Genomic DNA, 26,588 nt, shown 5'->3' on the forward strand with positions numbered 1-26,588 from the left:
ACCGGTCAACCACAAGCTCTGCGAGATCAGAACACCGTTTTGTGCTGCCACTCCACACAAACGAACAGCACTGCCAACGCCAGGAGTTTGAGAGGCCTTGAGCACATTTGCAAAAACTGTCATGGACACCACAGATGTGCACCACAACTAGAGATGGGAAGGCCTGGGGGGGGGGGGAATGGGAAAATTGGGGGCGGGGGAAATGGGAAAATTGGGGGAGGGGAGAGAGGTTTTTTCCTGGTTTTTCCAACCAAAGCCGGTTTTTTCATTTTTAAAAAAAGGGGGGAAACCCTGTCCCCCCCCCATTTTTCCTGATTCTTTTCTGGGCCTTCCCATCTCTAACCACAACCAAGCACATGCCACAGCTTGTTGTTTTGATGGATATTGTTTTAATACTGTACATAGTGCATGCAGGGATGCAGGTGGCACTGTGGTCTAAACCATTGAGCTTCTTGGGCTTGCCGATCAGAAGGTCGGAGCTTCGAATCCCTGCGATGGAGTGAGCTCCCATTGCTCTATCCCAGCTCCTGCCAACCTAGCAGTTCGAAAGCACACCAGTGCAAGTAGATAAATAGGTACCGCTGTGGCAGGAAGGTAAATGGAGTTTCCGTGCGCACTGGCCACATGACCTGGAAAACTGACTGCAGACAAACGCCGGCTCCCTCAGCCTGAAAAGCGAGATGAGTGCCGCACCCCATAGTTGCTTTTGACTGGACTTAACTGTCCAGGGGTCCTTTACCTTTTACCTTTTATTGTATACCGTGTAGAGATTATTAGAAAAATGTAAGCACTTAACAAGTGTTTTTCAAAGAAACAAATGCATAAATAATGTTGGCTACAATTGAGCTTTTAATCTGAGCCTAATTTCAGCAAGGCAAGGGGACCCAGGTTGAGTCCTGTGCAGGTACAGGTGCATGTTCTTTATGCTAGCAAATGCTCTGTGGAAAGTAGGGGTGGCCCTCAGAAGTGTGGCAAATAGTCAAGAATGACGGGGAGTTGCAGTCCCACAGCATAAGACTAGAACCCAGATCCACCTGAGTCGTGGGATAGGCAGGACAGAGAAAATGGCATATTTTTTCACACAAACACATTGTTAAATAAGAATGCTTCCACAAGACGTAGTGAAAACGGATTAGACAAAGTCATGGAGAATAAGGCTCTCACAGTGGCTGCTGGTTGTTGTTGTTGCTTAGTCGTTTAGTCGTGCCCAACTCTTCGTGACCCCATGGACCAGAGCACGCCAGGCCCTCCTGTCTTCCACTGCCTCCTGCAGCTTGGTCAAATTCATGCTGGTAGCTTCGAGAATACTGTCCAACCATCTCGTCCTCTGCCATCCCCTTCTCCTTGTGCCCTCCATCTTTCCCAACATCAGGGTCTTTTCCAGGGAGTCTTCTCTTCTCATGAGGTGGCCAAAGTATTGGAGCCTCAGCTTCAGGATCTGTCCTTCCAGTGAGCACTCAAGGCTGATTTCCTTCAGAATGGAGAGGTTTCATCTTCTTGCAGTCCATGGGACTCTCAAGAGTCTCCTCCAGCACCATAATTCAAAAGCATCAATTCTGGTTACAATGGCTGCTGATTACAATGGTTATAAATTAGTTCCCATTGGAAAATTGCTGTTGCGATCCTGTCCTGTTTGTAGGTTTGCCATAGCCCAGTGTGGGAACGCAGTACTGTACTGTATGTCCAACAGGAATTCCCTTATGCTCTCATCTTGACTCCTGTTGTACACGCTGCAAAAAAATAATAATCAGATTGACACTGATTATAGAATTCCAAAATTTGGCTTTCTGTCTGATTGAATTCCTCTGCTTTTCACAAACCTCAGGGATGTATTGTTACTGCCCAATTCCTACTGTTTGACGTGACAGTAAGCATATATTATTTGTTGCCGATCCACAGGAAGATGCGGTTCCATTCTGCGAAGAGACGGTTTCTGAAATAGCGTGCTGAGCCCCCAGTTTGTGCCCTGCCCATGTTCCTGTGCTCAGTTTAAAAATGAGAAGATTGTTCCTTTAGCTGCTGGATGCATCGCCCTGCTGTAGGTTTTTGGAGGTCCAGCAAATGGGAGGAGCCCATGCTGTCCTCAACAGTGATAATTACATTCTTGCAGCAGGAGCGCTCATTGGCATTTAATCTACAGAATACAATAATCTAGGCCTGCCAAGCAAGTGTGCTCATGAATACATTGTTAGTACTTTGCCAGGGCTCCCTTATTGTTTGCCCGGCCACTCTTCTGTTTTAAATCTCTTTTCATTAAATAATAATAATAATAATAAGGTTTAAAACAACTGCACTGGCTGCTGCTTAATTTTCCAAAGTGCTAAGGATTACCTGCAAAGTCATATATGACCCGGTGACCTAAGAACATAAGGATGGCACTTCTGGATTAGACCAGACACCCATCTAGTCCAATATCTTTCTCTCACAGTGTCCCGCCCAATTGCCTACTATGGGAAGTCAGAAATCAAGACCTGAGTGGAACAGCATTCTCCTTCCTGCATTTTCCAGAGACTGTTTTTCAGAAGCATACTGCGTCTGACGTGGGAAGTAGAATCAGGGTTAGTGCAGATGACTACTCCCATTTATGTGGGGGTTCCATTCCAGGCTTCTGTGTGCATATGTGAAATTGTGTAAAATGGGGAGCACCCTGGAGAGTCCTCCTCAACCAAGCTCACGTGAGCTGGAGGGGTGGCAGAACCTGCGCAGATGATGATCCACTATGCTTCAGAGCTATGCTGTCCTTCCAGCTCATGAGAGCCAGAGGGACAGTGGAGCTGGGTTGACTTGCAGAGCTTTGCTCCTTCCCCATGTTGAGCTGCCTGAACATCTTGCCCTCTGTCTAACCTTTTGTGGTCTCAGCAGTCTGCCATGTCCTGTCTGTGACCTTTGTCTCTTTCGTCATACATTGTGCAAGGGGAAAATGACGCGGTGGAAACAGTTGCCAAAATATCTTTGTACCCCACAATCTCGGGACTGGAAGGTGTGCAAAGGTCACAGCCCAAAATGTATCAGCCTGGGTTTGCATATAGTGTCAATAAAAGGAGCCTCCACAGAGCTGCCTGGCAGCTTGCTTGCAGCTCACCTGTGCACAGCTCACCTGCATTATCATCTCCTGCCTCATGTCCTTCACTTCACCCATGCACATCAGTTGGGCCTGCTCCGACACCCCTCCAGCTCCCACAAGGGTGGTGGGGCTCAGTTGACCAGGTGCTCCCATTCCTGGGTACCACTTCTGGGTAACCTGCACCACACACGTGTGTGGTTGTGCGCAAATAGAATCGCATAAACAGGAGTTGCCTGTAGCCCTTTAGTTGTAGTGTTAGAAGTAGTAGAAGAAGAAGATCTGGGGATGTGAAGAGCTGCCTTCTCCCACACAAACGAAACCGAGATAATCTTTTGAGGTCCTTCTGGTAGTCCTTGTCTTCCGAGGTTAGGCAGATGGCATCCAGAGACTGTCATCTTCTTGATTTTTTCGCCTCGTTTCTTGGAAACCTTTCCCCAAGGAAGCTTGCCAGATGCATAACCTCACGTCTCTTCAATGCCAGGCAAATATCTTCTTTCCCAGGCCTTCCAAAATATCTTGTGAATTGCTTTTGTGCTGCTGTTTTCAACATGTTTTAATTTGATCGGTTTTGATCGGTTTTGTCATTTTTGTTTAATGCTGTTTGGTTAGCCGCGCTAGGAGATGAAATACTGAAGGATGGAATATATATTGAAAAACAAAGTTAAGACATACAAAAGAGACTGATTGTAAGATGATGATTTGACAACACTCAGTTGAAGTTATAAAGTGTAAACACAAACTTGTATCTCCCAGACAATTTTCCTGCAAAACGAGAAAGGAAATGAGTGAAAATCAGTTGCAGCTAAAGTACTTTTCATAAATTGAGAAAATTATGTTGGTGGTTTTTTTTTGAAATAATGCTTTCTCTTCCTCATCCCTGTACGGTGGTACCTCGGGTTAAGAACTTAATTCGTTCTGGAGGTCCGTTCTTAACCTGAAACTGGTCTTAACCTGAGGTACCACTTTAGCTAATGGGGCCTCCTGCTGCTGCCGCGCCACCACTGCACAATTTCTGTTCTCACTCTGAAGCAAAGTTCTTAACCCGGAGTACTATTTCTGGGTTAGCGGAGTTTGTAACTTGAAGCGTCTGTAACCTGAAGGGTCTGTAACCCAAGGTACCACTGTATATCTTACGTGTATGCGAATTTCATTTTTCTTGTTTTTGTAATGTACTCTGAGGAACAAAATAAAACAGTTGAGGGGGAAACAAGCCGTTTAGGAGTTCATCCAACCTTGTGCCCTCTGGAAGTTACACCAAAACTCCCATCAGCCCCAACCAGCATGGCCACTAGTCAGTGATGAAAGGAATTCTAGTCCAATAACATCTGGATGGTGTCAGGTTGGTGAATGCTGTCCTGGGTCTGAATTCTGCATTCTGCCTGGTTCCCTGTAACTTCACTTCTTGCAGTGAGGGAACCACCGGAAGGCCCTCGGCGCTGGACCTCAGCGTCCAGGCTGAACGATGGGGGTGGAGACGCTCCTTCAGGTATACAGGACCGAGGCCGTTTAGGGCTTTAAAGGTCAACACCAACACTGCAGATCCATTGTTATTTCTTGCCTCATTTGGAAAGTCAAAGCACCAATGGCTGCCCTAATATCAAGACATCTTTCTCAGACCTTTCTTGGTATCAGAGTGACAAGAGCTGTTCTACTGTGGAACAGTCTCCCTCAGGAGATGGTAGACTCTCCTTTCTTGGAAATTTTTAAGCTGTCGTGGTTGAGATTCCTGCATTGCAGAGCGTTGGACTCAATGGTTGGGGTCCCTTCGATCTCTACAGTCCTATGATACTACGTATATATGATTCTATAATAATATAGGCTGCATTTTCATGATCCATTGGAGGACCAACAAGTGGGGTGAGGACATACATCACAATTTTTTTTCATCTTAAAGAGCATTAATTGAGATGGGATGGCATGTTCATTGATTATCCCGCTTGCTATAATAATAATATAATAATAATTTATTATTTATACCCCGCCCATCTGGCTGGGCCTCCCCAGCCACTCTGGGCGGCTTCCAACGAAGTATTAAAATACAGTAGTCTGTTAAACATCAAAAGCTTCCCTAAACAGGGCTGCCTTCAGATGTCTTCTAAAAGTCTGGTAGTTGTTCTTCTCTTTGACATCTGGTGGGAGGGCGTTCCAGAAGGTGGGCGCCACTACCGAGAAGGCCCTCTGCCTGGTTCCCTGTAACTTGGCTTCTCGCAGTGAGGGAAATGCCAGAATGCCCTCGGCACTAGACCTCAGTGTCCGGGCAGAACGATGGGGGTGGAGACGCTCCTTCAGGTATACTGGACCGAGGTCGTTTGTTACCTATATGACCTCTGGTAATATTTTCCCACCTGCCATTAAACTCTTGAGATGTCTCTGATACCTGTACTTGTGAGCGCTGATTTATTAATTGCCAGACATATGGAAAAGTGCCAGGGTGAGATCCCTTCTTTTGTTGACTGTTCCGTAGAAAGAGGAATGTCTGCGACTGCACAGAGTCTGGAGCGGCCTTAGCCAACGTGGTGCCCTCCAGATGTTCTGGATTGCTGGCTGGGGTGGATGGAAGTCTTGAAACATCTTGAAACATCTTCCCACCTTGGATCAAATCTGTGCTTCCAGGTGCCATAAAAAAGCTGCAGAGATAGTGCAGGATAGTGCGCACCCCAGAAATGATCTCTTTCAGCTTCTGCCTTCTGGAAGAAGGTACAGGGTTATAAAGACTAGGACTAGCCGCCTGAGAAACAGTTTTTATCCAAATGCTATTTGGTTTTAAACGCAGTGTAAGGTAGTCTCCGTGGGAGTATATTGTATTTAACTATGGGGTACCAGAGTTTTTAGGGGGTTAACCAGGCTGGGATAGCTGGGATAGCAGGCTTGTTGGTTTTGAATGTCTGGTGTAGATTTTTTTCAATTTTGTTCTTCTGTATGGGACAATGACAATAAATATTATTGTATCGTATCGTAAGGCACCAGGTTGACTGCTCTGGGTCGCTGGTGTCTTGGTACAAGGTGAGGCACAGAATAAATCTCCCAAGCGGGACAAGACGTCTGCTCTAAATGGCCTTTTCCCTTGTTCTGCCTTTCCAGTCTAATATTGTGAAACTGACCAAGCCGGTGGCGCTGTGGACCCAGCAGGATGTGTGCAAGTGGCTGAAGAAACACTGCCCTAATCAGTATCAAATCTACAGTGAGTCATTCAAACAGCATGACATAACTGGTAAAGTATGAAATATAAAGACCTATTTCACTTGAGTGTGTATTGTATGTTTCGATTGCTCTTGTTTTGCGAGGGGGCCACATCCGATAAAACTCGTGCTTCATTTTTTCGCCCGGTGCTGAGCGGTGGGGAGGCCGGGAGGGAATCGGCAGCCTTCCCAGCCTTGTTATCCGAAGGAGCAATCCGCAGAAAACATATAGTGAGCAAGCCTTGCCGTGATAAAGGATTGTGGTTTTTAATCTATATCTTTTTTGACACATGCCCACCTTGGGGGCCTGGCTTAAGGCTGAAAGGGCATAAATGAAACAAACCGATTCTGCTCCAATAAGACTTTAGAATACAAGAAGCATAGCTTCATATGAGGAGCCCAGTGGAAGAACACAGCCTTTCTATACAGATGCTACCAACCAAGCCTGACGTGTCTGGAGGTCAGAATATGAGCTTTGAGAGCTCATTGCTCTCTCTTCAAAGAAGAGGCAGACATGGAGAATCTAAATTCAGCTCAGATTAAAATCAGAGCCAGAGGGGAAAGTTCTTTGCTTGGTTCCCTCCCAGCCACCCATCCTCTCCAGCACCAGGCCTGAGGGCGTGCCAGAAGTGTGTTGCATTCTGCGCACACAGGACACACCAAGGGGGACACAGCCCCCCCCCATGCCAGCTGATCTGTTCAGCTTATGTCCCCCTCTGCTCATCAAATCATCTAATAATCAGGGAGGACTCCATATGCATCCCCAACTGGGTACTGGTCTTTGACCACTCCAGAAACACAGCAGGTTTTCTTTGCTGTTTGCCACCATGCCACAAATTGGTGGGGGTGAGGGTCAGTGGCTGAAAAAGAATTGCTTGGGAATCCAGATCATGGTTCTGAACTGAAACTGCTCTGAGTTTAAGCCACACTTGGATTAGTTGGATCTGCCCATGTCCCTGGTGTTGCTGTCAGACCAAACTAAGGCCTTGGGGCTGGATCCGGCCCAATCGCCTTCTAAATCTGGCCCGCGGATGGTCCAGGAATCAGCTTGTTTATACATGAGTAGAATGTGTCCTTTTATTTAAAATGCATCTCTGGGTTATTTGTGGGGCCTGCCTGGTGTTTTTACATGAGTAGAATGTGTGCTTTTATTTAAAATTAATTTCTGGGTTATTTGTGGGGCATAGGAATTTGTTCATTCCCCCCCCCCCAAAAAAAAATATAGTCCGGTCCCCCACAAGGTCTGAGAGACAGTGGACTGGCCCCCTGCTGAAAAAGTTTGCTGACCCCTGCTATCAGACTTTGCAGGTACTCAAGGGGGAAACCAATCTAAAACAACACTGAACTGAAACTTGTGCTTAACCTCTCCTTGCTAATTTTTTTTTTTTTTGCCCTCTTGCGTTATTTCAAGTTGTGCAAAGGTTTTGCACTGCGATATTGCAGGAAGTAAAAAGAATTTAATATTATTAAAGGCCTACCTGAAGGAACCTCTCCACCCCACCATTCAGCCCAGATTCCTGCATTTGCAAGGGACTGGATTTGATGACCCTCGTGGCCCCTTCCCAACCTACAACTCTATGTAGCTTTGGCCCTATTAAGATCTCTGGGGCAGGGTAGCATTCATCCTCCACCAGGCTGACTTCTCAGCAGCGGCTGGCACAGAAGAGGCGGTTGCTAGGCAAGTTGTAGTGCCTTTGGGTATTCTGTCTGCTGCACCTCTGGATGATTCCCTGCACTGCCTGCTTCTGAACAGGACACGCCCAGAACAGTAGGAGGGAATGCAGTTTAGTGGCCCCAGGCTCAGTCCCCTCATTTCCAGTTAACAGGGCCATGTAGCCAAAGAATGAATTACCTCTCGAGACTCTGCCAGTCAAGAGTAGACAACACTGCATTAGATGAACAAATTGCCTGACCTAGAATATGGCAGTTTTCTGTGTTCTTAACAACTCAAGCAGATGCATGTGGGCTGCTCTCTGGACAAGTAATTCTAACTCTTTCACCATCTACCTGAGAGCAGGAGCCCTGTTATTTTAGGCACGTCTTCTTCTCCAAAATTTGTGGGATTTTTTTTTTTTTTAAAAAAACCCCAAATCTCCAAAGCGAATAATTTTATAAACTCATGGGGAAGCTGGTGTTAAATCGGCTGTGTGCCCACTCTATTGTTACAAATCAGGAGCAAAACCTAACTGGAAAATCTGTGTAGGATTAACATGTCCTTTTGAATAATATGCCAGACAGGGCTTATCCCGCCCCCCCCCCCTTCCCCAATCTGCAGATTCCATGTCATGAGTTCTTACGGCTCATCTGCTGTAGAGGGAGGTAGCAAAACCAGCTTACAAATTTTTAGATCGATAATTTTAAAGCCGTGCAACAGTCTTAATTTGCAAAAGCAAAAACCCTTGCGTGATATTTCAAAAAGCATTTTTAACGAGTGAATTAAAAACCAGCGCAACAGGTAAAATAATAATAATAATGTATCGCTAACAGTAGCAAGATAGCAGCAAATGTCACTTAGCCATTTAAAAATGCCTCAATAAATAAGCGGGACGCGGGTGGCACTGTGGGTTAAACCACAGAGCCTTGGACTTGCCGATCAGAAGGGCGGCGGTTCGAATCCCCGCGACGGGGTGAGCTCCCGTTGCTCGGTCCTTGTTCCTGCCAACCTAGCAGCTCGAAAGCACATCAAAGTGCAAGTAAATAAATAGGTACCGCTCCGGCGGGAAGGTAAACGGTGTTTCCGTGCGCTGCTATGGTTCGCCAGAAGCAGCTTAGTCATGCTGGCCACATGACCCGGAAGCTGTACGCCGGCTCCCTTGGCCAATAAAGCGAGATGAGCGCCACAACCCCAGAGTCAGCCATGACTGGACCTAATGGTCAGGGGTCCCTTTACCTTTACGAATAAATAAGCAGGCCTTTGTCTGGTGCCTAAAAGTAATTAAATTCATCAACTGGCACTGCTTTCTGGGGGACACAGCACTGCTGAAAAGCCCTTTCCACAATCTCCAGGTATCTCCACCATCAGGCTACTCCACGGTTGGACGCAGCAATGCTTCGGAATACCAGTTCCTGGAAACCGCAGGAGGGTGGAGTGCTCTTGTGTTTGGATCCTTCTTGCCCGTTTCCCACGGGCATCTGGTGAGCCACTGTGAGAACAGGATGCTGGACTAAATGGGCCATTGGGCTGATCCAGCAGGGCTTTCCTTATGTTCTTGTGAGGGATGATCTTACCAATAGGACAGGCTCATGTGGAAGATGGTGGTCCTGTTTGGTGTCTGTGTCCCAATTTGTAGAAGACCCTAAATCAGGAGTGGGATACTTGTCACTCCCCGGATGTTGCTGGACTACAAAGCTGACATCTTCCCTGACCAACTACCCTGCCAGCTGCCGCTGATGGAAGTTAGAGTCTGGCAGCACCTAGAGGGCCACATGTTTCTCCACTCCTTCATTAAGTTCTTCTACGAATTCCATGGTAATCTGTGCATTAAGAGAAACCCTCTGGAAATGCTTATTTAAATGAATGTTTGAAATGTCTACACTGCAGAGAACTCTTTTTTTAAAAAAAATAAAATATTTATTAGAGGTTTAATAGTTACAGAAAAAAGAAGAAAGAAACATTAAAAAAAATAACAAAACAAAGCAATACCTTACAATACATCAAAAATATAAATAAAAACAAAAAACAATACAGCAAAACAACAAGACAAACAAAAACATTTAAAAACACGTCCAATATTTCCATATCTTTACCTTTCATTTACTTGTTTCATTGACCTCCTCACACCTCCCTTTTTTGTATTCTAGTTCAATTAGCTATTTCAGCAAATCCTTTCCATCTTTCTCATTTTTTTGTTCTATAATTTAACTTAACACAATCTAACCTTAAATTTTCCACTTTGGCCCATTAACAATCAGTTTTTGCTTAATTCTTTATGACATTTCTGCTAAAACCTTATAACTTCATTCCAGCATTCTTCTAACATTCATTAATTTTGCAATATTTCTGTAAATATATTTTGAATTTTTTCCAATCTTCTTCCATCGACTCTTCTCCCTGGTCTCGGATTCTGCCAGTCATTTCCGCCAATTCCATGTAGTCCATCACCTTCATCTGCCATTCTTCCCGGGTGGGTAGATCTTGTGTCTTCCAATACTTTGCGATAAGTATTCTTGCTGCTGCTGCTGCAGAGAACTCTATAGCAGCATTCCGGGAAGGGAAAACGATGAAGATTTGTCTTAAAATGACTGCGGATACACATCTTGGAACCCGAGCCACATCTTCCACATTCGCCTCAAAACTTCTAAATGGCTGCTTTCTCAGTGAAGTCAGTGCACCAATTTTATATATGGACTAAGTAGGAGAGAAGGAATAAAAGCAGCAGACTTTTTCAGCAGGGGGCCGGTCCACTGTCCCTCAGACCTTGTGGGGGGCCGGACTGTATTTTGAAAAAATAATAATGAATGAATTCCTATGCCTCACAAATAACCCAGAGATGCATTTTAAATAAAAGGACACATTCTACTCATGTAAAAACACGCTGATTCCTGGACCATCCGTGTGCCGGATTTAGAAGGCGATTGGGCCGGATCCGGCCCCCGGGCCTTATTTTGCCTACCTATTGATTAAAGGTTTCTTTCCCTTGCGCCTCGGTCGCAATGGGCTTCCCAGAAGGATGCTTTTGAAGACCTGCAGTAACTTCCCGTTCCTCAAGGGGGAGCTTGCGCACAAATTACTACGCCGCTTTCAATTTTTGTGTGACTGTAATGGGATCCTGCCTGTGAGAATGGATTGAAATTATTCAGGAGAGCTATAATTTGATACAGCAGATGCTTTTTTTTAACAGCACAACTATAAAAACAATGTTTTGTGTTCCAACCAAGAGACACGTTTTATTACATTTGCCATTGTAGTTAAGCGTGCGTGCTCAGATTTTTGGCCACTTCCAGTTCCCGCCTCTACCCCTCCCGCAACCCCCCAAATTTATTCTTAACTTGTAATTTATTTGGCTAGAAAACACTGCTCTGTGTCTAAAAGTTTCTAGCAGGGAGTGAAAAGGTTAAACTTGCCCTCCTTGCTACTCAGGCTGCCCTAACCCACCCCTAATATTTATATATGCATATTTAAAACATGCATTCACACAATTCTCTGGCTGATTTAAAAATTGGCCATTTTTATTGTGCGCAAAAAAAAAAGGAAAAAGGAAAACAGATTCCAGTTGGAGAAGGCAGGCTGTTTTCTCGGTTAATCATCAATTATCCCCTCTTTGTTGTGGGAAAGTTGCAGCTTATAAACAGCTCGTTGAAAATGTAACAAGAGAGGAAGTAATGCAGATGGGGAATTCGCTATGATCTTGCAAAAAGCAGAAACCCCACCATGCAGTTAAATGAATCCTTTGCCTTGCTAGCTGAAAGGCAGGCTCTGCAAATGCAGCCGCTCATTTGGAAAAGAAAAGAACACATCAAGGGCAATATATTCAACACACTGGAATATTTTGCCATAACTCTTTTCAAGCTTTCCTGCCGTCAGGAGGGCTAAAAGCTGCTTGACGAAAGGTGTGATTTCTCGGAGTTTTAACAAGAACATATAAGCATCTAGGATGAGCACACTTCCCAGTTTTTAAGTTCTGCTGGGGAAAGCAGATAGCCCAGTGGGGCTTCAGGGAAGAGCCATAGCTTGCTGGCTAAGCATTGATTTTTGATTAATTTCTATGCCACGTAATATATTAAAAATATATCCAAAAAAACCCCAGAAGCAGCAACAAACAAATGAAATATTACAAAAGCACACCGTTGCATATAAAAACTCTACATTCATACAAAGTTACTAATATATATAAATCAATAGCAATTCATTTTCCTTCATCTCAGCCTCTGGGCTCTCCCCCAGGGTCCAAACAAAACTCACCCTCAAAAGTCTCACAAGGAGAAGAGTTCCTGGAAAAGGCAAACATCACCCTAGTCCAGGGTTCCCAAACCTGGGTCTCCAGTTGTTGTTGGACTCCAACTCCCATCATCCCTAGCTGGCAGGACCAGTGGAAGGAATGATGGGAACTGTAGTCTAAAAACAACTGGAGACCCAAGTTTGGGAAACCCTGCCCTAGCCTTTTGCTCCAGACTTGCATTTTATGGTCAGGCTGAAGGCAGATAGTCCTTCTTCTGGCTGCCCATAGCTGTGTCCCGTTCAGTTGTACTGCATATCCAGCTTTGGGTGCGACAGGTTTGTTGAGTTTCCCAGGGGGTCCAAAGGATGGGAAGAGGGGAACCCTCCATTCATAGCTCTTCCTTCGCCCTCTGTCCTCTCCTCTTCCTCCAGTTGCTTTGTAACCCAGTAGAAGCCATATGTTCCTATATTGGAGGTTCAACTCCGAGGGTCTTCTGGCAGTTCCCTCACTGTGAGAAGCGAGATTACAGGGAAACAGGCATAGGGCCTTCTCGGTAGTGGCGCCCTCCCTGTGGAACACCCTCCCATCAGATGTCAAGGAAATAAACAACTACAGTGGTACCTCACGTTACAGACGCTTCAGGTTACAGATGCTTCAGGTTACAGATGCTTCAGGTTACAGACTCCACTAACCCAGAAATAGTACCTCGGGTTAAGAACTTTGCTTCAGGATGAGAACAGAAATCGTGCGGCGGCAGCGGGAGGCCCCATTAGCTAAAGTGGTACCTTAGGTTAAGAACAGTTACAGGTTAAGAATGGACCTCCAAAACAAATTAGGTTCTTAACCCGAGGTACCACTGTATCTGACTTTTAGAAGACACCTGAAGGCAGCCCAATTTAGGGAAGTTTTTAATGTTTGATTTTTTTGTGTGTTCTTAATATTCTGTTGGGAGCTGCCCAGAGTGGCTGGGGAGACCCAGCCAGATGGGCGGGGTATAAGTAATAATAAATTATTATTATTATTATTATTATTATTATTATTATTATTATTATTATGAAGGACTTTAATTCAGTTGCATCCAGGGGCGCTCAGGTTTAATCTCCAGCATCTCCAATTAGGGTTTGGAAAAAGCACTCTTCACCCCTGAAGGTGCACTCCATTGTCTCTCGAGACAGAAGCTGACAACGGCAAGGCCTTTCGCCATGCTAGCTGTGATTGATGTGACCTGGAGTCCAACCAAATGTGAAGGCTCACTGGTTCCCCATTTGGGCACTCAGGTTTAGAGATTTCCTTAAAAAGTTACCTCATCAAGGCGAGAAAACACACACGTTGCAAAACAGGAACCAATAAGCAACTATCTTTTGTATATCACTTAGTAATTTTTAGGATGTTAAGCGCTCTATAATTTTTTAAAAAGCTAAAAATAATAAAATAAACAAGAACAGCCCAAACAACTTCACCTTTTTTTTTCATCAACTGCCTACCTTTTTTGACTTAAAGTTCTACCTTCTGGAAAGGGCATCCGAAAACCAAAACACGCAAAAGTTCACCTTTAGGGGAGATCAGGATTGGGGGGTGGAGAAGTTTTATTTTCCCCCTCATGAAATCTTCAAGGAAGAGACGGGATTCAGTTTCCGTCTGTCTTGCTCACGCTTTACCTCTCCTGACATCCGAAAATCCGCAACCAGCAAACGCTCAGGCACTATAACTGATGTGCCCCTGACAACTACCAATCTATATCTGATAAGAGAAATCCAACAAAACAAAAAGCAAGTCCTGAAATACTCCTGGAGAAGCGAAGCTGAATAAGAATACATGTTTTCATTGGCAAAGAGAATAAGGTCTTCGCTGGGAAGGATGGGCAGGGAAAAACTGCTTTTGAGAGGTAATGTAAGGGTTTGTAGTAGTATATTTATTTCGGTCCGTGACCTGCAGTAGAGAAGTTGATGAGCCCCATCTGCCTCCAAGACCTACACTGATGGGAGAGGAGGTTATTCGGGTTGTGGAGGGGGGATTGCTGGTTTGTTGTCGTTCTTATTTACACTATGTATTTTGTGGTTTAATATTGCAATTTTATGTTGTGGACCAACCTGAGAGGTGCCGTATACAAAGGGCGGTATACAAATTGAAAAAATAATAATGATAAGTACAGTCCCGTAGCTTTGAAAGCCACAGGTTTTCCCCCCTTCCTCCTGTACAGGTAGAAAACTATATTTTCAAACAGTAACGACACACACCCAGTGAAATATGTCTTTTCTTTTGGCGAGTTCTGTGCAGGACAGGGGCTGAAACGTCGTGCAAGTTGAAGGATGTAAGGAGGAAGGGAGAGTGCAGAATCATCTAGGCCCACCCCCTGTAATGTAGGAATCTTGGCTAAAGCATCCATGGCAGATGGCCATGGTCAAGGAGGCTGAACCTTGCCTTTGTCTGGTTGTGCTTAGCTTATTTTGTTTATTTTATTATCTTCCAAGGAGCTCAAGGTGCTATGCATGGTTCTCCTGCCTCCGCCCCCCCCCCCATTTCATCCTTACAACAACCCTGCGATGTAGTAAAAATAATAATAATGGCTGGGTTTTCCCATCTGGCTGGGTGGCTTCCAACAAAGACCAAAATTACACTAAAATGTCACACATTAAAAACTTCCCTGAATAGGGCTGCCTTCAGGTAGTCTTCTGAATGTCAGGTAGTTGTTTATCTCTTTGTCATCTGATGGGAGGGCGTTCCACAGGGCGGGCGCCACCACTGAGAAGGCCCTCTGCCTGGTTCCCTGTAGCTTTGCTTCTCACAGAGAGAGAACCGCCAGAAGGCCCTCGGAGCTGGACCTCAGTGTCCGGGCTGAACGATGGGGGTGGAGATGCTCCTTCAGGTATACCGGACCAAGGCCGTTTAGGGCTTTAAAGGTCAACACCAACACTTTGAATTGTGCTCGGAAATGTACTGGGAGCCAATGTAGGTCTTTCAAGACCGGTGCTATGTGGTCTCAGCTCAGAGACGGTGACTGGGCCAAGATCACCCAGTGACCTTCATGGCTGAGTGGGGATTCCAGATCATAGCCCAACCTAATAACCATTATGCCACACAGTGGCTTAGTTGACACCCTGGGGAGATGGGGTGGGTGGGGACACTCAGTTTTTCACTCTTTCTCATAATGCTTAGGGCATGGGTAGGCAAACTAAGGCCCGTGGGCCAGATGCGGCCCAATCGCCTTCTAAATCCGGCCCGTGGACAGTCCAGGAATCAGCGTGTTTTTACATGAATAGAATGTGTCCTTTTATTTAAAATGCATCTCTGAGTTATTTTGGGGGCATAGGAATTCATTGATTTATTTATTTTTCAAAATATAGTCTGGCCCCCCACAAGGCCTGAGGGACACTGGACCGGCCCCCTGCTGAAAAAGTTTGCCTGACCCTTGATTTAGGGCCATTTAGTCCAGGAGAATAGTGGGAGATTGAGTACAGTCATACCTCGAGTTACAGCTGCTTCAGGCGTTTTTTCAGGTTACGGACCACGAAACCCAGAAGTACTGGAACGGGTTACTTCCGGGTTTCGGTGGCTGCGCATGCTCAGAAGCGCTAAATCGCACTCTGCGCATGCGCTGTATCGCAACCTTCAGGACCCTGCACGGATCATGTTCGCAACCCGAGTGTCAACTGTATAGGAAAATCTGACGTGCTTCATCACACAGTGCCTGGTTAAACTATGAAATTAGATTTCGCAAGAAGCAGTGAGTCAGCACATCATGCCAAGTTCTTTGGGGCACTAGAATGTATTAGTGTGTCAGCACTTTTCATTATTCCCCACCCTTGTTAAATTTAAGCAATGCAAGGGATGTATTGCCTATAATATTTTACAAGTATTCCAATGAAAACGTTTGTGTAATGCAATATTTAAAGCACAAAGAAGTGTATGTGCTTTAGTTTTCCCCACACTTAGGTGTTTCCCAACCAATAACGGACTTCCTCAGGAATTTGTGGGCTCTCCTTCGTTAATGGCTTTCAAGCAGAGGTTGGATGGCCATCTGTCATGGATGCTTTAGCTGAGTTTCCTGCATTTCAGCATGTTGGTCTAGATGACCCTCAGGGTCCCTTCTGACTCTACAATTCTGTGGTTCTATGTGCTCCTTATAGCACCTGCGTAAGCTCCGTATATCCCATCTAGAACAAAACTGCCTCTCTCTGGAGAAAAATATTTGCGTATGCATTATGTAATGTCTCTGCTAAGCAACTTCTATTACTTATTACTGTTCGCTTTTCTACTGCTGACTTGCAGAAATTGTTAGGCAGTGTGCTGGAACAGTACAATCACCCATCTAGCAAAAAGCAAAATGCAGTAAACTACAGTTAAATTGCCTTTTTTTTTCTTTTCCTTTTCTTTAACAGAAAGAAATAAAGAAAAGCTCTCTAGTGCACAAATAGCGTTTTATACCTTGGAAATTTCTCAGAAGGGTTATGCAGAACTTTCCAATCTGAGCTGGCTTATCTGTTCAAACCTGTAGTTAAGGCCTCTTGAATGGGAGAGGAACGAGATGATGCTGATAGCATCGTGCTTTAAACAGGACAGTAAAATGCAATTAATTCCCCAACAGTTGCTGGAGGTACCAGGGTGTGGGTGGCAGCGCTGCCAGGGCTGGATAAACACAGCGATTTCTTGGATCCGCTCCAGGGCTCAGGGCAACAGGAAGGCTGATCCAGCAATGTCGGCGTGGGCAGATCCCAGCATGGTTGTTGTTTAGTGGCACACCAGCTCAGTCAGGCTGAGGCACTGGCGAGACAGCAGCAGCCGTCTCTAAAGTCAAATGGACATCAGGAATCAGGGACTTAGGCCAAGGCCAGGGGAAACTGGACAATAAAATGACATGCAGAATAAAAGAGGGGGGAGAAATGTAGAAGGGCACCATCCCACAGTCATTCCACCTGCAGGCAGGTTCTGTAGGGGAAAGCCAGGGTGGGAAGAGTGTAAGCAGGCACTCTATGGGCAAGCGATGCTCAGATTACTGGGAAAGCCCAGCCATCTCAGCTACTGTGTTTAGAACACCATAGAGCAGGGGTCCCCAAACTAAGGCCCGCAGGCCGGATAAGGCCAGAGGGACTCATTTATCTCGATGACCTCTCCTGCCGCCACCCACTCTTACCAGCACTGCGCTGCTAGGCTGCCCACGTCCGGGTCAGAGGAGCACCAAAAATAGCTTGTGCGCATGCGCAAGCGTTATTTCCGGTGCGCATCCGGGTCGGAGGCTGCCTGTGCGCATGTGCACAAGCTATTTCCGGTGCTCCTCTGACCCGGAAGTGTGCCAGAAATACCATGTGCACACACGTATGGGCACACGCTCCTCTGGCCCACCACGCGATCGGCGCTGGAGACACCGGCCCGAGGCGCAGTAAGTTTGCTGACCCCTGCCCTAGAGGCTATGATTTGATAGGATGGGAGCTTTCATTAAGGGGTGACAACCCTTTAATTTAGGGACCCTCTTCCCCCCTGCCTCCAGCCTCCTAATTCAAGCACTAAGTAGGGAACAGGCTAATAGACTGGGTGGGATACAGAAGAACTGCAGGTTCAGAGATGGTAGAAGCAGAGCAAGGCATGGCATGCTCATTCATTCATTCCATTTGTATCCCATGTTTCCTCCAAGGAGCTCAAAGTGGCATACGCAATTTCTACCTTCCTTTTGTTATCTTGACAACAACCCTATAGCTCAGTTGGTAGAGCATGGGTCTTGGTCTCAGGGTCGTGGGTCCAAGCCCAAGGTTGGGGGAAAGACTCCTGGATTGCAGCTCTGCAATTCTATGAACCCTGGTCTCCAAGGTCCTAGTCCAAAATGCTCCTGCCAGCAGTCTATTCCTTCTTCCTTTTATAAGGGCTGCTGGGAGCAGGACCCACAGAGCAAACTCGGAAGCTGAAGAGGGCTCAAATCAGTCTGCTTACGATTTGAGCAGGGCAGTGCTCAGAGGGAGCAATTCCTAGCTGGAGGCTGAGTTTACTGGTCAAACACCCCTAAACCCCAATAGCAAAGTGACAGCACCCTTACCTTTGTATTTTCTGCCATGAAATAGTTAGTTGCTAAAGCGGTGTTTTATTTTGTATTTATTGAGACCCAACAGTGTTTCTCTATGAGTTTGAGTACGCAAAGCATCTATAGCTGTTGATCTTAGATTGGATCAAATTCCCAAAGGTCGGGTATCTGAAGTTTCGCTGGAGGTAAATTAAATTCTGCCAATGCAATTTTCCTCTCTAGGAAGATGTTTGTAGTGATCGAAAACTACCCCATGTTGCTATACGGGTTGAAGAATTGACTAAGCAATAAAGTTGAGGTTAATAATCCATCCCTTTCTGTTCATTGCATTTTCATTCTTCCTGTAGAACCAAGTCTTAGCAGTTGAAAGTAATATTAAAGGATGCTAAGGAGTTTGAGTTAATGTACTGTATGGCTCAACCTTTTAATTCACTACAGTTTGCCAAGTTTGCAACCATCTCTGCCCTGGCCATGTCCAGGCTTGACTACTGCAATGTTCTCTGCTTGGGGCTGACTTTAAAAGTAGCTTGGATTTGCTAGCTGGTCTAGAATTTGGCCGCTGGAGTTTTGATAGGGGTGAGGGAATCCGCTTCCATAACACCACAACTGTACCACTGGCACTGGCTCCTGGTCCATTTCTGAGATGATTTTAACATTTAAAGCCTTAAATTGATATTCAATAAACTTTTAGTGTTCAAACTGCCTTCAGTGGCTACTGCCCAGCTGTGTGGGCCCAGAAACAAACAAACAAACAAACAAACACACAAACACTGTAAACGAATGTGTTTCCCAAAGGGCACAAAGTAGGACATAAAAATTGCACTCCAGAAGTGGATGCATTTACAATTCCCAGTTCCCATGTGAAATATAGCCATCTTCACGCATTGCTCATCGGTGTGGTGTTAGGGGATGTGGAGCTGCACATTTAACCCTGTCCCCAAGTTCTACATTGGGCACAAAACATCTGTATGAAGTGTAGAAGTGAAGATGATCGTGGCAACAGTGCAAACAGTGGATGTGGCATCGGGGCGGAGCTAAACCACCCCCATTGTTCTGCCCGGACACTGAGGTCCAGCACCGAGGGCCTTCTGGTGGTTCCCTCACTGCGAGAAGCCAAGTTACAGGGAACCAGGCAGAGGGCCTTCTCAGTAGTAGCACCCGCCCTGTGGAACACCCTCCCGCCAGATGTCAAAGACAAAAACAACTACCAGCTCTGGAAGCTCATCAGTGCCTATCCGTAAACCAAAAAGTGTGTAGATTTTTCGGTTCAGCTTGATTGGCATTTATTTGAGAGTTTGATTCTCCTTGATCTTAGTTGCTATCTCTGTAATCATCATCTGAGGCCTTTTTTGTGTGCCTCCTCCACCAGAGGTCCGGAGTGTGGCAACACGACAGCGGGCCTTTTCTGCAGTGGCCCCCTGTTTTTGGAATGCTCTCCCCAGGGAGGCTCACCTGGGGCCTTCATTATACACCTTTAGGAGCTAGGCAAAAGCATTTCTCTTCAAACCAATTTCCCGCTAAGAAAATTTTTTGTCACATATTGCATTCTTCAGAAATTTGTCCATGGGAACATCAGACTAGGTGGGCCACTGGCCTCATCCAGCAGGTCCCTTCCTCTTTGCTGTATCCTAATTTTTAATTCCCATGGGATATTTTATACATGGGATAACCAGTATACAACCATTTTCCTCCACTGATTGTCATAAATTATTTCAAGAGAAAAAATGAGACTGCCTTAACCCCAGTACTCCCCTATTTACTCCCTGATTAATAGATCTCTCTCTTGGATGTCCCCATTTAAGAAACGCTGGTTCCATTACAATGAAATGCCTGAATTTTCATTAAAGAAAGGAAGAAGAAAAAAACTCAACAAGAAAGTGAGAGATCATGAGTTGATACCAGAAGGATGAGACTGATTAATGTGCATTAAGAAGAGAGGTGCGATGACTGTCGACCTGTGTCTGGTACAAAGTGTACAAACACTCCTTAAAATAACTTAATTAAAATCGTAAATGTTCTTAAGCAGGTGTTTACGCAGCAAGACTGCAGTATTTGAGAATTCCAAGATTTCACCTCAGATGGTGATTTGACCAGTAGGCACATTCTTCTACCTTTCTAATCGACGCCAAGTTGTTGTGACACATCAAGAGTGATCATATATTTGGAGCTGCTGTTTTTTTGTTTTGAAAAACATCCACTGACTTCTTTGGGAGGCATAATGGCTGGCTTGAGACAGCATAAAAAGAGACCCCTGTTTTCAAGATCCCCCTTTAAGGCTGGTTTTCCATCTGACCCTGAAGGAGGATTCTGAAAATCAATGGGGCCGCTATCTTTCTTTGAAATCTTTATTGGCTGCTTTCATTACATGGTAAAACAAACAAAAGATCCATTTGTGCTTTGTACTAGAACTCAGTGTTGGGCCTCGGCTATATTCATGCAAATAAACTTTGTTAAAAACAATAGCAGCAGCAGCAGCACTGGGGTTCTGAGGGAAAAGCCCAATTAGAACAGAAGAGCAACTCCCAGTTTTAGCCCTCTCAATATGACTTTTATATACAGTGAGGAAAAAAAATATTTAATCCCCTGTTAAATTTGCCCGTTTGCCCTCTGACGAAGAATGGACCAGTCCATAACTTTAATGGTAGGTTTATTGTAGCTGTGAGAGACAGAATAACAACAAGAAAACCCCCAGAAATCCCTCAGACCTTGTGGGGGGGGGGCGGCAGTGGCGTAGCGTGCGTTGTCAGCACCCAAGGCAAGGCAAGTAATTTGCACCCCCTAACCCATGGATTTGCGCCCCCTAACCCGTGGATTTGCGCCCCCTAACCCTAACCCCCAGATGTTGCGCCCGGTGCGCCCGGCCCCCCCTGCACCCCCCACGCTACGCCACTGGGGCCCGGACTATATTTGGGGGGGGGATGAACGAATCCCTATGCCCCACAAATAACCCAGAGATGCGTTTAAATAAAAGCACACATTCTACTCATGTAAACACATGCTGATTCCCGGACTGTCCGTGGGCCAGATTTAGAAGGCGATTGGGCCAGATCCGGCCCGCCGGCCTTAGTTTGCCTACCCATGCTCTAGTTAGTTGTTTCTAAGCAGCCTTTTCTAGTCTGGAGTAAAAGAACTGCCCCACCCTTATTCCTGTGCTTACAGTCATTAGCGCAGAGCAGGATCCTCACTTAACTTCACACACAGACTTGAATGGAAAAGAGCGTGGAGGAAGCTGATAATTCATGAACTGTATGTCCCCAAAGGCTGGATAAAATGGTGCTAATGAGCAATTAGTCAGTGCTAAGTGATTTTGAATATGTGTCCTTAAAAAAGACACATATTTTGTAGACCTCCTGACCAGTGACTGGTTCTGCTTAAGGACCGTATTGAGGAGGAGGTAGAAGAAGAAGAGATGGAGAGCAAGGAGGCAAAGTTCCATCTCCCAGGTGAACTCTGCTCAGTCTGTCATGCCCTCCTCTCCAAATGATCACATGGTCCTTGGTTGGTAATGAGCAGGGGGTTCTCGGAGAGGAATGGATTTGGCCCCCAGGCTGCCAATTGTTGTTTAGTCATTTAGTCGTGTCCAACTCTTTGTAACCCCATGGACCAGAGCACGCCAGGCACTCCTGTCTTCCACTGCCTCCTGCAGTTTGGTCAAACTCAGGCTGGTAGCTTTGAGAACACTGTCCAACCATCTTGTCCTCTGTCATCCCCTTCTCCTTGTGCCCTCCATCTTTCCCAACGTCAGGGACTTTTCCAGGGAGTCTTCTCTTCTCATGAGGAGCCAAAGTATTGGAGCCTTAGCTTCAGGATCTGTCCTTCCAGTGAGCACTCAGGGCTCATTTCCTTCAGAATGGATAGGTTTGATCTTCTTGCAGTCCATGGGACTCTCAAGAGTCTCCTCCAGCACCATAATTCAAAAGCATCCATTCTTTGGCAATCAGCCTTCTTTATGGTCCAGCTCTCACTTCCATACCTCACTAATGGGAAAACCATAGCTTTAACTATACGGACCTTTGTCGGCAAGGTGATGTCTCTGCTTTTTAAGATGCCAATTGTAGACTCCTATTGTAGACCACCAGAGGACGAGATGGTTGGACAGTGTTCTCGAAGCTACCAGCATGAGTTTGACCAAACTGCGGGAGGCAGTGGAAGACAGGAGTGCCTGGTGTGCTCTGGTCCATGGGGTCACGAAGAGTCGGACACGACTAAACAACTAAACAACAACAATTGTAGACCACAGGGACATTCAGTTAGTTTTGGTGTTACAGTGGTACCTCGGGTTACAGACGCTTAAGGTTACAGACGCTTCAGGTTACAGACTCCGTTAACCCAGAAATATTACCTTGGGTTAAGAACTTTGCTTCAGGATGAGAACAGAAATCGTGCGGCGGCGGTGGGAGGCCCCATTAGCTAAAGTGGTACCTCAGGTTAAGAACAGTTTCAGGTTAATAACGGACCTCCAGAACGAATTAAGTTCTTTAACCCAAGGTACCACTGTATTCCCCAAGCTCGTGGGCAGATGGGGCTCATCAGCTTGGGAAGGTAGCCCATCTAGGAGAAGGAAAACACTGATTCTAAACCTCTGCTGCCTTGTGGGATATCTTCAGAAGAAGAAAAGGCTCAGGAGAAAATCATACACAAATGGAGTCCTTAAGGACAGTTGGGTGGCGCCTTGTACGCCTCCTTCTGGCAACTTCTGCAGCTAAGCTGGTGCCAAACATATTGCTCTGCTTTCCTTTGGGCCACATCAGTGAGGCCAAGAGAAGGGTGTCTGGGCTGCCTAGATCCTTGATCCAAGGCTTGTGCCTCGGGGAGGTAACTGAATTTAACCCTGTAGTATGTGTCATAGACTCATCGAATCATAGAATGGTACAGTTGGAAGGGACCCCAAGGGTCATCTAGTCCAACCCCCTGCAATGCAGGGATCACAACATTTTGAATCTGAAGCAAAAGCCTTGAGTCAGGTCAGGGAGCTCAGATGCTCTGGTGCTTCCTCAGAGAGCCCATGAAGTGTTTAAATCACAATGGTTTTAGATTTGTTTGATCCTGCAGAGTGTTAAAAGGTACCCTTATTGCATTCCGTTAATGACAAATTTAGGCAAATTAAGGTATCGTAAATAATTGGTTTTTATGAAAAAGATGTCACTTTTGGTGTTTCGGTTTTATTGTATGTACCAAAATAGAGTATTTCTGGCTCGGAACACATTGGGATGAACTACCTTCTGTATCATATTATTATTGGGTTTTTGCATATTTGTGGCTTGCCTCTCTTTTTTCTTCCTTTCAAATTTTCACAAACCATTTGGCAAGTTCACCATACACACAAAAAAAAGCCCATTTAATTATTTTTCTAATTTCATTACCATTGACAGGCTGCCTTAAATTGTTTATACATAATACGGGATTAACAATGTGCAATTAAGAATATCTCTGAACACCCCTAAGAATACCTAACTGCCTTAGGGTAGATTAATGTGTGTTTGTGAACGGAGACTAGGACGGGAAGCTGTTTTGTTGATGCAGAGTCGAAACTTTACAGAAGGCTTCGTAATTACAATTGTGAAAACTTAATAAGCCGTTTATATTTTTTAATAAAATTCACAGGCTGATTGAAGCCCAATTTACCAGCTGCGGCCTAGCATCTTCCATATTTATGCAAATGAAGTATGAACAGATGAGTTAGCTTACTTACATTTAACTAGCATGTGGAAGTTTTTCTTGCTTGTTGACTCACAATAGGCCCGTGGTGTGGTTGATAGTGCTAAATGGGGATGACGGTCCTGTCTGAGGGGCCATCAAGGAACCCCACTGTTAAGATAATGGCAGTGTGGCTTTCCAAGTCACCTGCGCTTGAGAAGGTGAAGGGAGTAAATGTGATGGGATCATATTCGGTGGGGGCTGTTCCTCTACAGAGCGGATTTCATTTCTTCTTAACCTATAGTAATGCTGCTTTTAATTTTCCATTTCTATTAGTATCAATTATTTAACCTCATGAATATTAACAGGCAACCTCAATTTAGTATTTTTAATTCTGTTTAGTAAATTAAAAAAGAAAACGCAGGACCTGTGGAGAAATTGCTTTCTGAGGTTCTGCTGCCTGACAGTGGTGCAGCCAGGTTATTTTAGATTCTGGACGCAATGGTCTTAACTCCACTCTGTCACACCTCCTAGAACTGTAGAGTTGGAAGGGACCCTAAGTGCCAATCTAATCCAACCCCCTTCGATGCTGGAATCTTGCCCGCTGCCGTCCCCGGGTGGGCTCAGACCACCAACCCTCTGGTTAACAGCCAAACACGCTGACCCATTGTTCCTCCGGGGTCTTATCTGCATAATGGGACGCAGGTGGCGCTGTGGTCTAAATCACTGAGCCTCTTGCACTTGCAGATTGGATGGTCGGCGGTTCAAATCCCCACGACAGGGTGAGCTCCCATTGCTCTGTCCCAGCTCCTGCCAACCTAGCAGTTCGAAAGCACACCACTGCAAGTAGATAAATAGGTACCACTGTGGTGGGAAGGTAAAGAGCATTTCCGTGCACTCTAGTTTCCGTCACGGTGTCCGGTTGTACCAGAAGTGGTTTAGTCATGTTGGCCGCATGACCTGGAAAGCTGTCTGTGGACAAACACCTGCTCCCTCGGCCTGAAGCAAGATGAGCGCTGCAACCCCATAGTCACCTTTGACTGGACTTAACCGTCCAGGGGTCCTTTACCTTTACCTTTTTACCTATCTGTGTAATAGAAGCATAGAATCCTATTCTTTACATGACAGTGGGTATTGCTATACAGATTTCAAAATGTAGTCCTCCAGCCCTGTTTGGGAGCCCTCGTGGTCATTCTGCCATGTGGGACCCTGGGCATTTGTCCTGCTGGCCACACCGTTTCTTGAACACTAAATTCTGCAAACGAGAGTGAGAATTCTAGCTGATGGAAGCGCTTCAATCCCAGTAACAAAGTGTCAAGGTAACAAGTGAGGTTAGGCATCTACGTGAGTTCAGCAGTGGGGGGGAAAGGGGCCGTGCCAGTCTACACTGCCTTCTTCTGATGCAAACAACCCCAAACTCCAAAGCAAATTGCCGCAATAAGCAACAATAACAGGTGCGTGAGTGGAAATAATAATAATTAATTTTATTTATATCCCGCCCTCCCCAGCCAAAGCCGGGCTCAGGGCGGCTAACAACACTAAAATAGTGCAACATTATAAAACATTATATAATTAAAATCAAAATTGATGGCAACCATAAACTAAAGTTTTGTAAAGATTGCCAAAGGAGGGAGTCAGGCTGCACCCTGACCAAAGGCCTGGTGGAACAGCTCTGTCTTGCAGGCCCTGCGGAAAGATGTCAAGTCCTGCAGGGCCCTTGTCTCTTGTGACAGAGCATTCCACCAGGTTGGAGCCGCAGCCAAAAAAGCCCTGGCTCTAGTTGAGGCCAGCCTAACCTCTCTGAGGCCTGGGACCTTCAGGATGTTTTTATTTGCAGACCGTAGGTTTCTCTGTGGGGCATACCAGGAGAGGCGGTCCCGTAGGTACGAGGGTCCTAGGCCATATAGGGCTTTGAAGGCAGTGTGGGGACTATCCAGAATGTCACATACACAACTGTATTCTTGCTGACACCTGCGTGTTCTTGGTGGAACGAGCTCCTGGCACACAAGGAACAAGTTTGTTCCCTTGAGGCTAAGTTAGCTGTTGCGGAGAACCTGAGAGAGTAGGACACATTTGGGGGTGCAATAATTGTGTCCCCCTCTCAGCCGAACAGCTTTTCCACTGTCACTGTTACTGAGGGTCTTGAGGAAAGAGGTCGTCACTCTGAGGAAGATGGAAAGCATCCATTAGAAGAAACCCGTTCCTTGGGGAACAAACAAATGCCCTTTTGGGTTGAGGATACTCCTCTGTAGGACAGAAGCTTCCTTGTAGTGGATAATTTGATCATTAGGGACGTAGATACCTGGCTTTGTAATGAGGGTGCAGACCACCAGGTGACTTGACTGTCTGGTGCAAAGATAGCCATGCGTCATCTAGATGGTGCTGAGGAGTGGTGCATTTTAGCACCAGTGATGTGAGGAAATAACGTCGTGTGGTCTTGGAAGCAAAATGTAGGTTGCTAAGTAGGATGTTGAAAGCCAGGAGCTTCAAGGTACCATTCTCTGAAAAGCTGCCCATTTCATTCACAGCACTTTGCAAGACAGGCAGGATTCGTGATAAACGCAGAGGCACATTTTGGGACAGGTTGGCTCTGTACAAAAAGGCATTGGCTTCACTTGAACCAGGATGGAACCAGAGTGTTGAGATTTTATTTTTTTTTTTTTTTTTTTTTTTAAAGGGTGCCAGAGTCGCATGAAAGCTAATTTCAGGGGGAAACTGAGGAGCATCTGGTTCGGGATAAAAGCATCCCTAAGCGATGATAGCTAAAATGGGATGGAGCAGAAAATAGCAATGCAATGAGGCCAAAGTGTTGTACCGAA

At 45.6% G+C, this 26,588-nt stretch overlaps 1 protein-coding gene across 7 annotated transcripts in view; it reads left to right on the forward strand.

Moving 5' to 3' along the window:
* The window catches only part of SAMD12 (sterile alpha motif domain containing 12), a 209,992-nt gene that overhangs the window by 45,705 nt on the left and 137,699 nt on the right, over nucleotides 1-26,588 (forward strand). For 4 of the 7 annotated variants that reach the window (XR_014513768.1, XR_014513769.1, XM_083450765.1 and 1 more), the window contains exon 3: nucleotides 6,146-6,275. Coding sequence is in view for 4 of the 7 variants with exons in the window: in XM_083450765.1 (XP_083306891.1) it covers nucleotides 6,146-6,275 (130 nt within the window). In the remaining 3 variants the exon portion in view is untranslated. The remainder of the gene's footprint in view (nucleotides 1-6,145; nucleotides 6,276-26,588) is intronic. The other 3 variants (XR_014513770.1, XM_083450766.1, XM_083450767.1) reach the window with 1 other exon arrangement.

This window comes from Podarcis tiliguerta (genome assembly GCF_965153285.1).
Source record: "Podarcis tiliguerta genome assembly, chromosome: 7".
In the NCBI taxonomy this organism is placed as follows: Eukaryota; Metazoa; Chordata; class Lepidosauria; order Squamata; family Lacertidae; genus Podarcis; species Podarcis tiliguerta.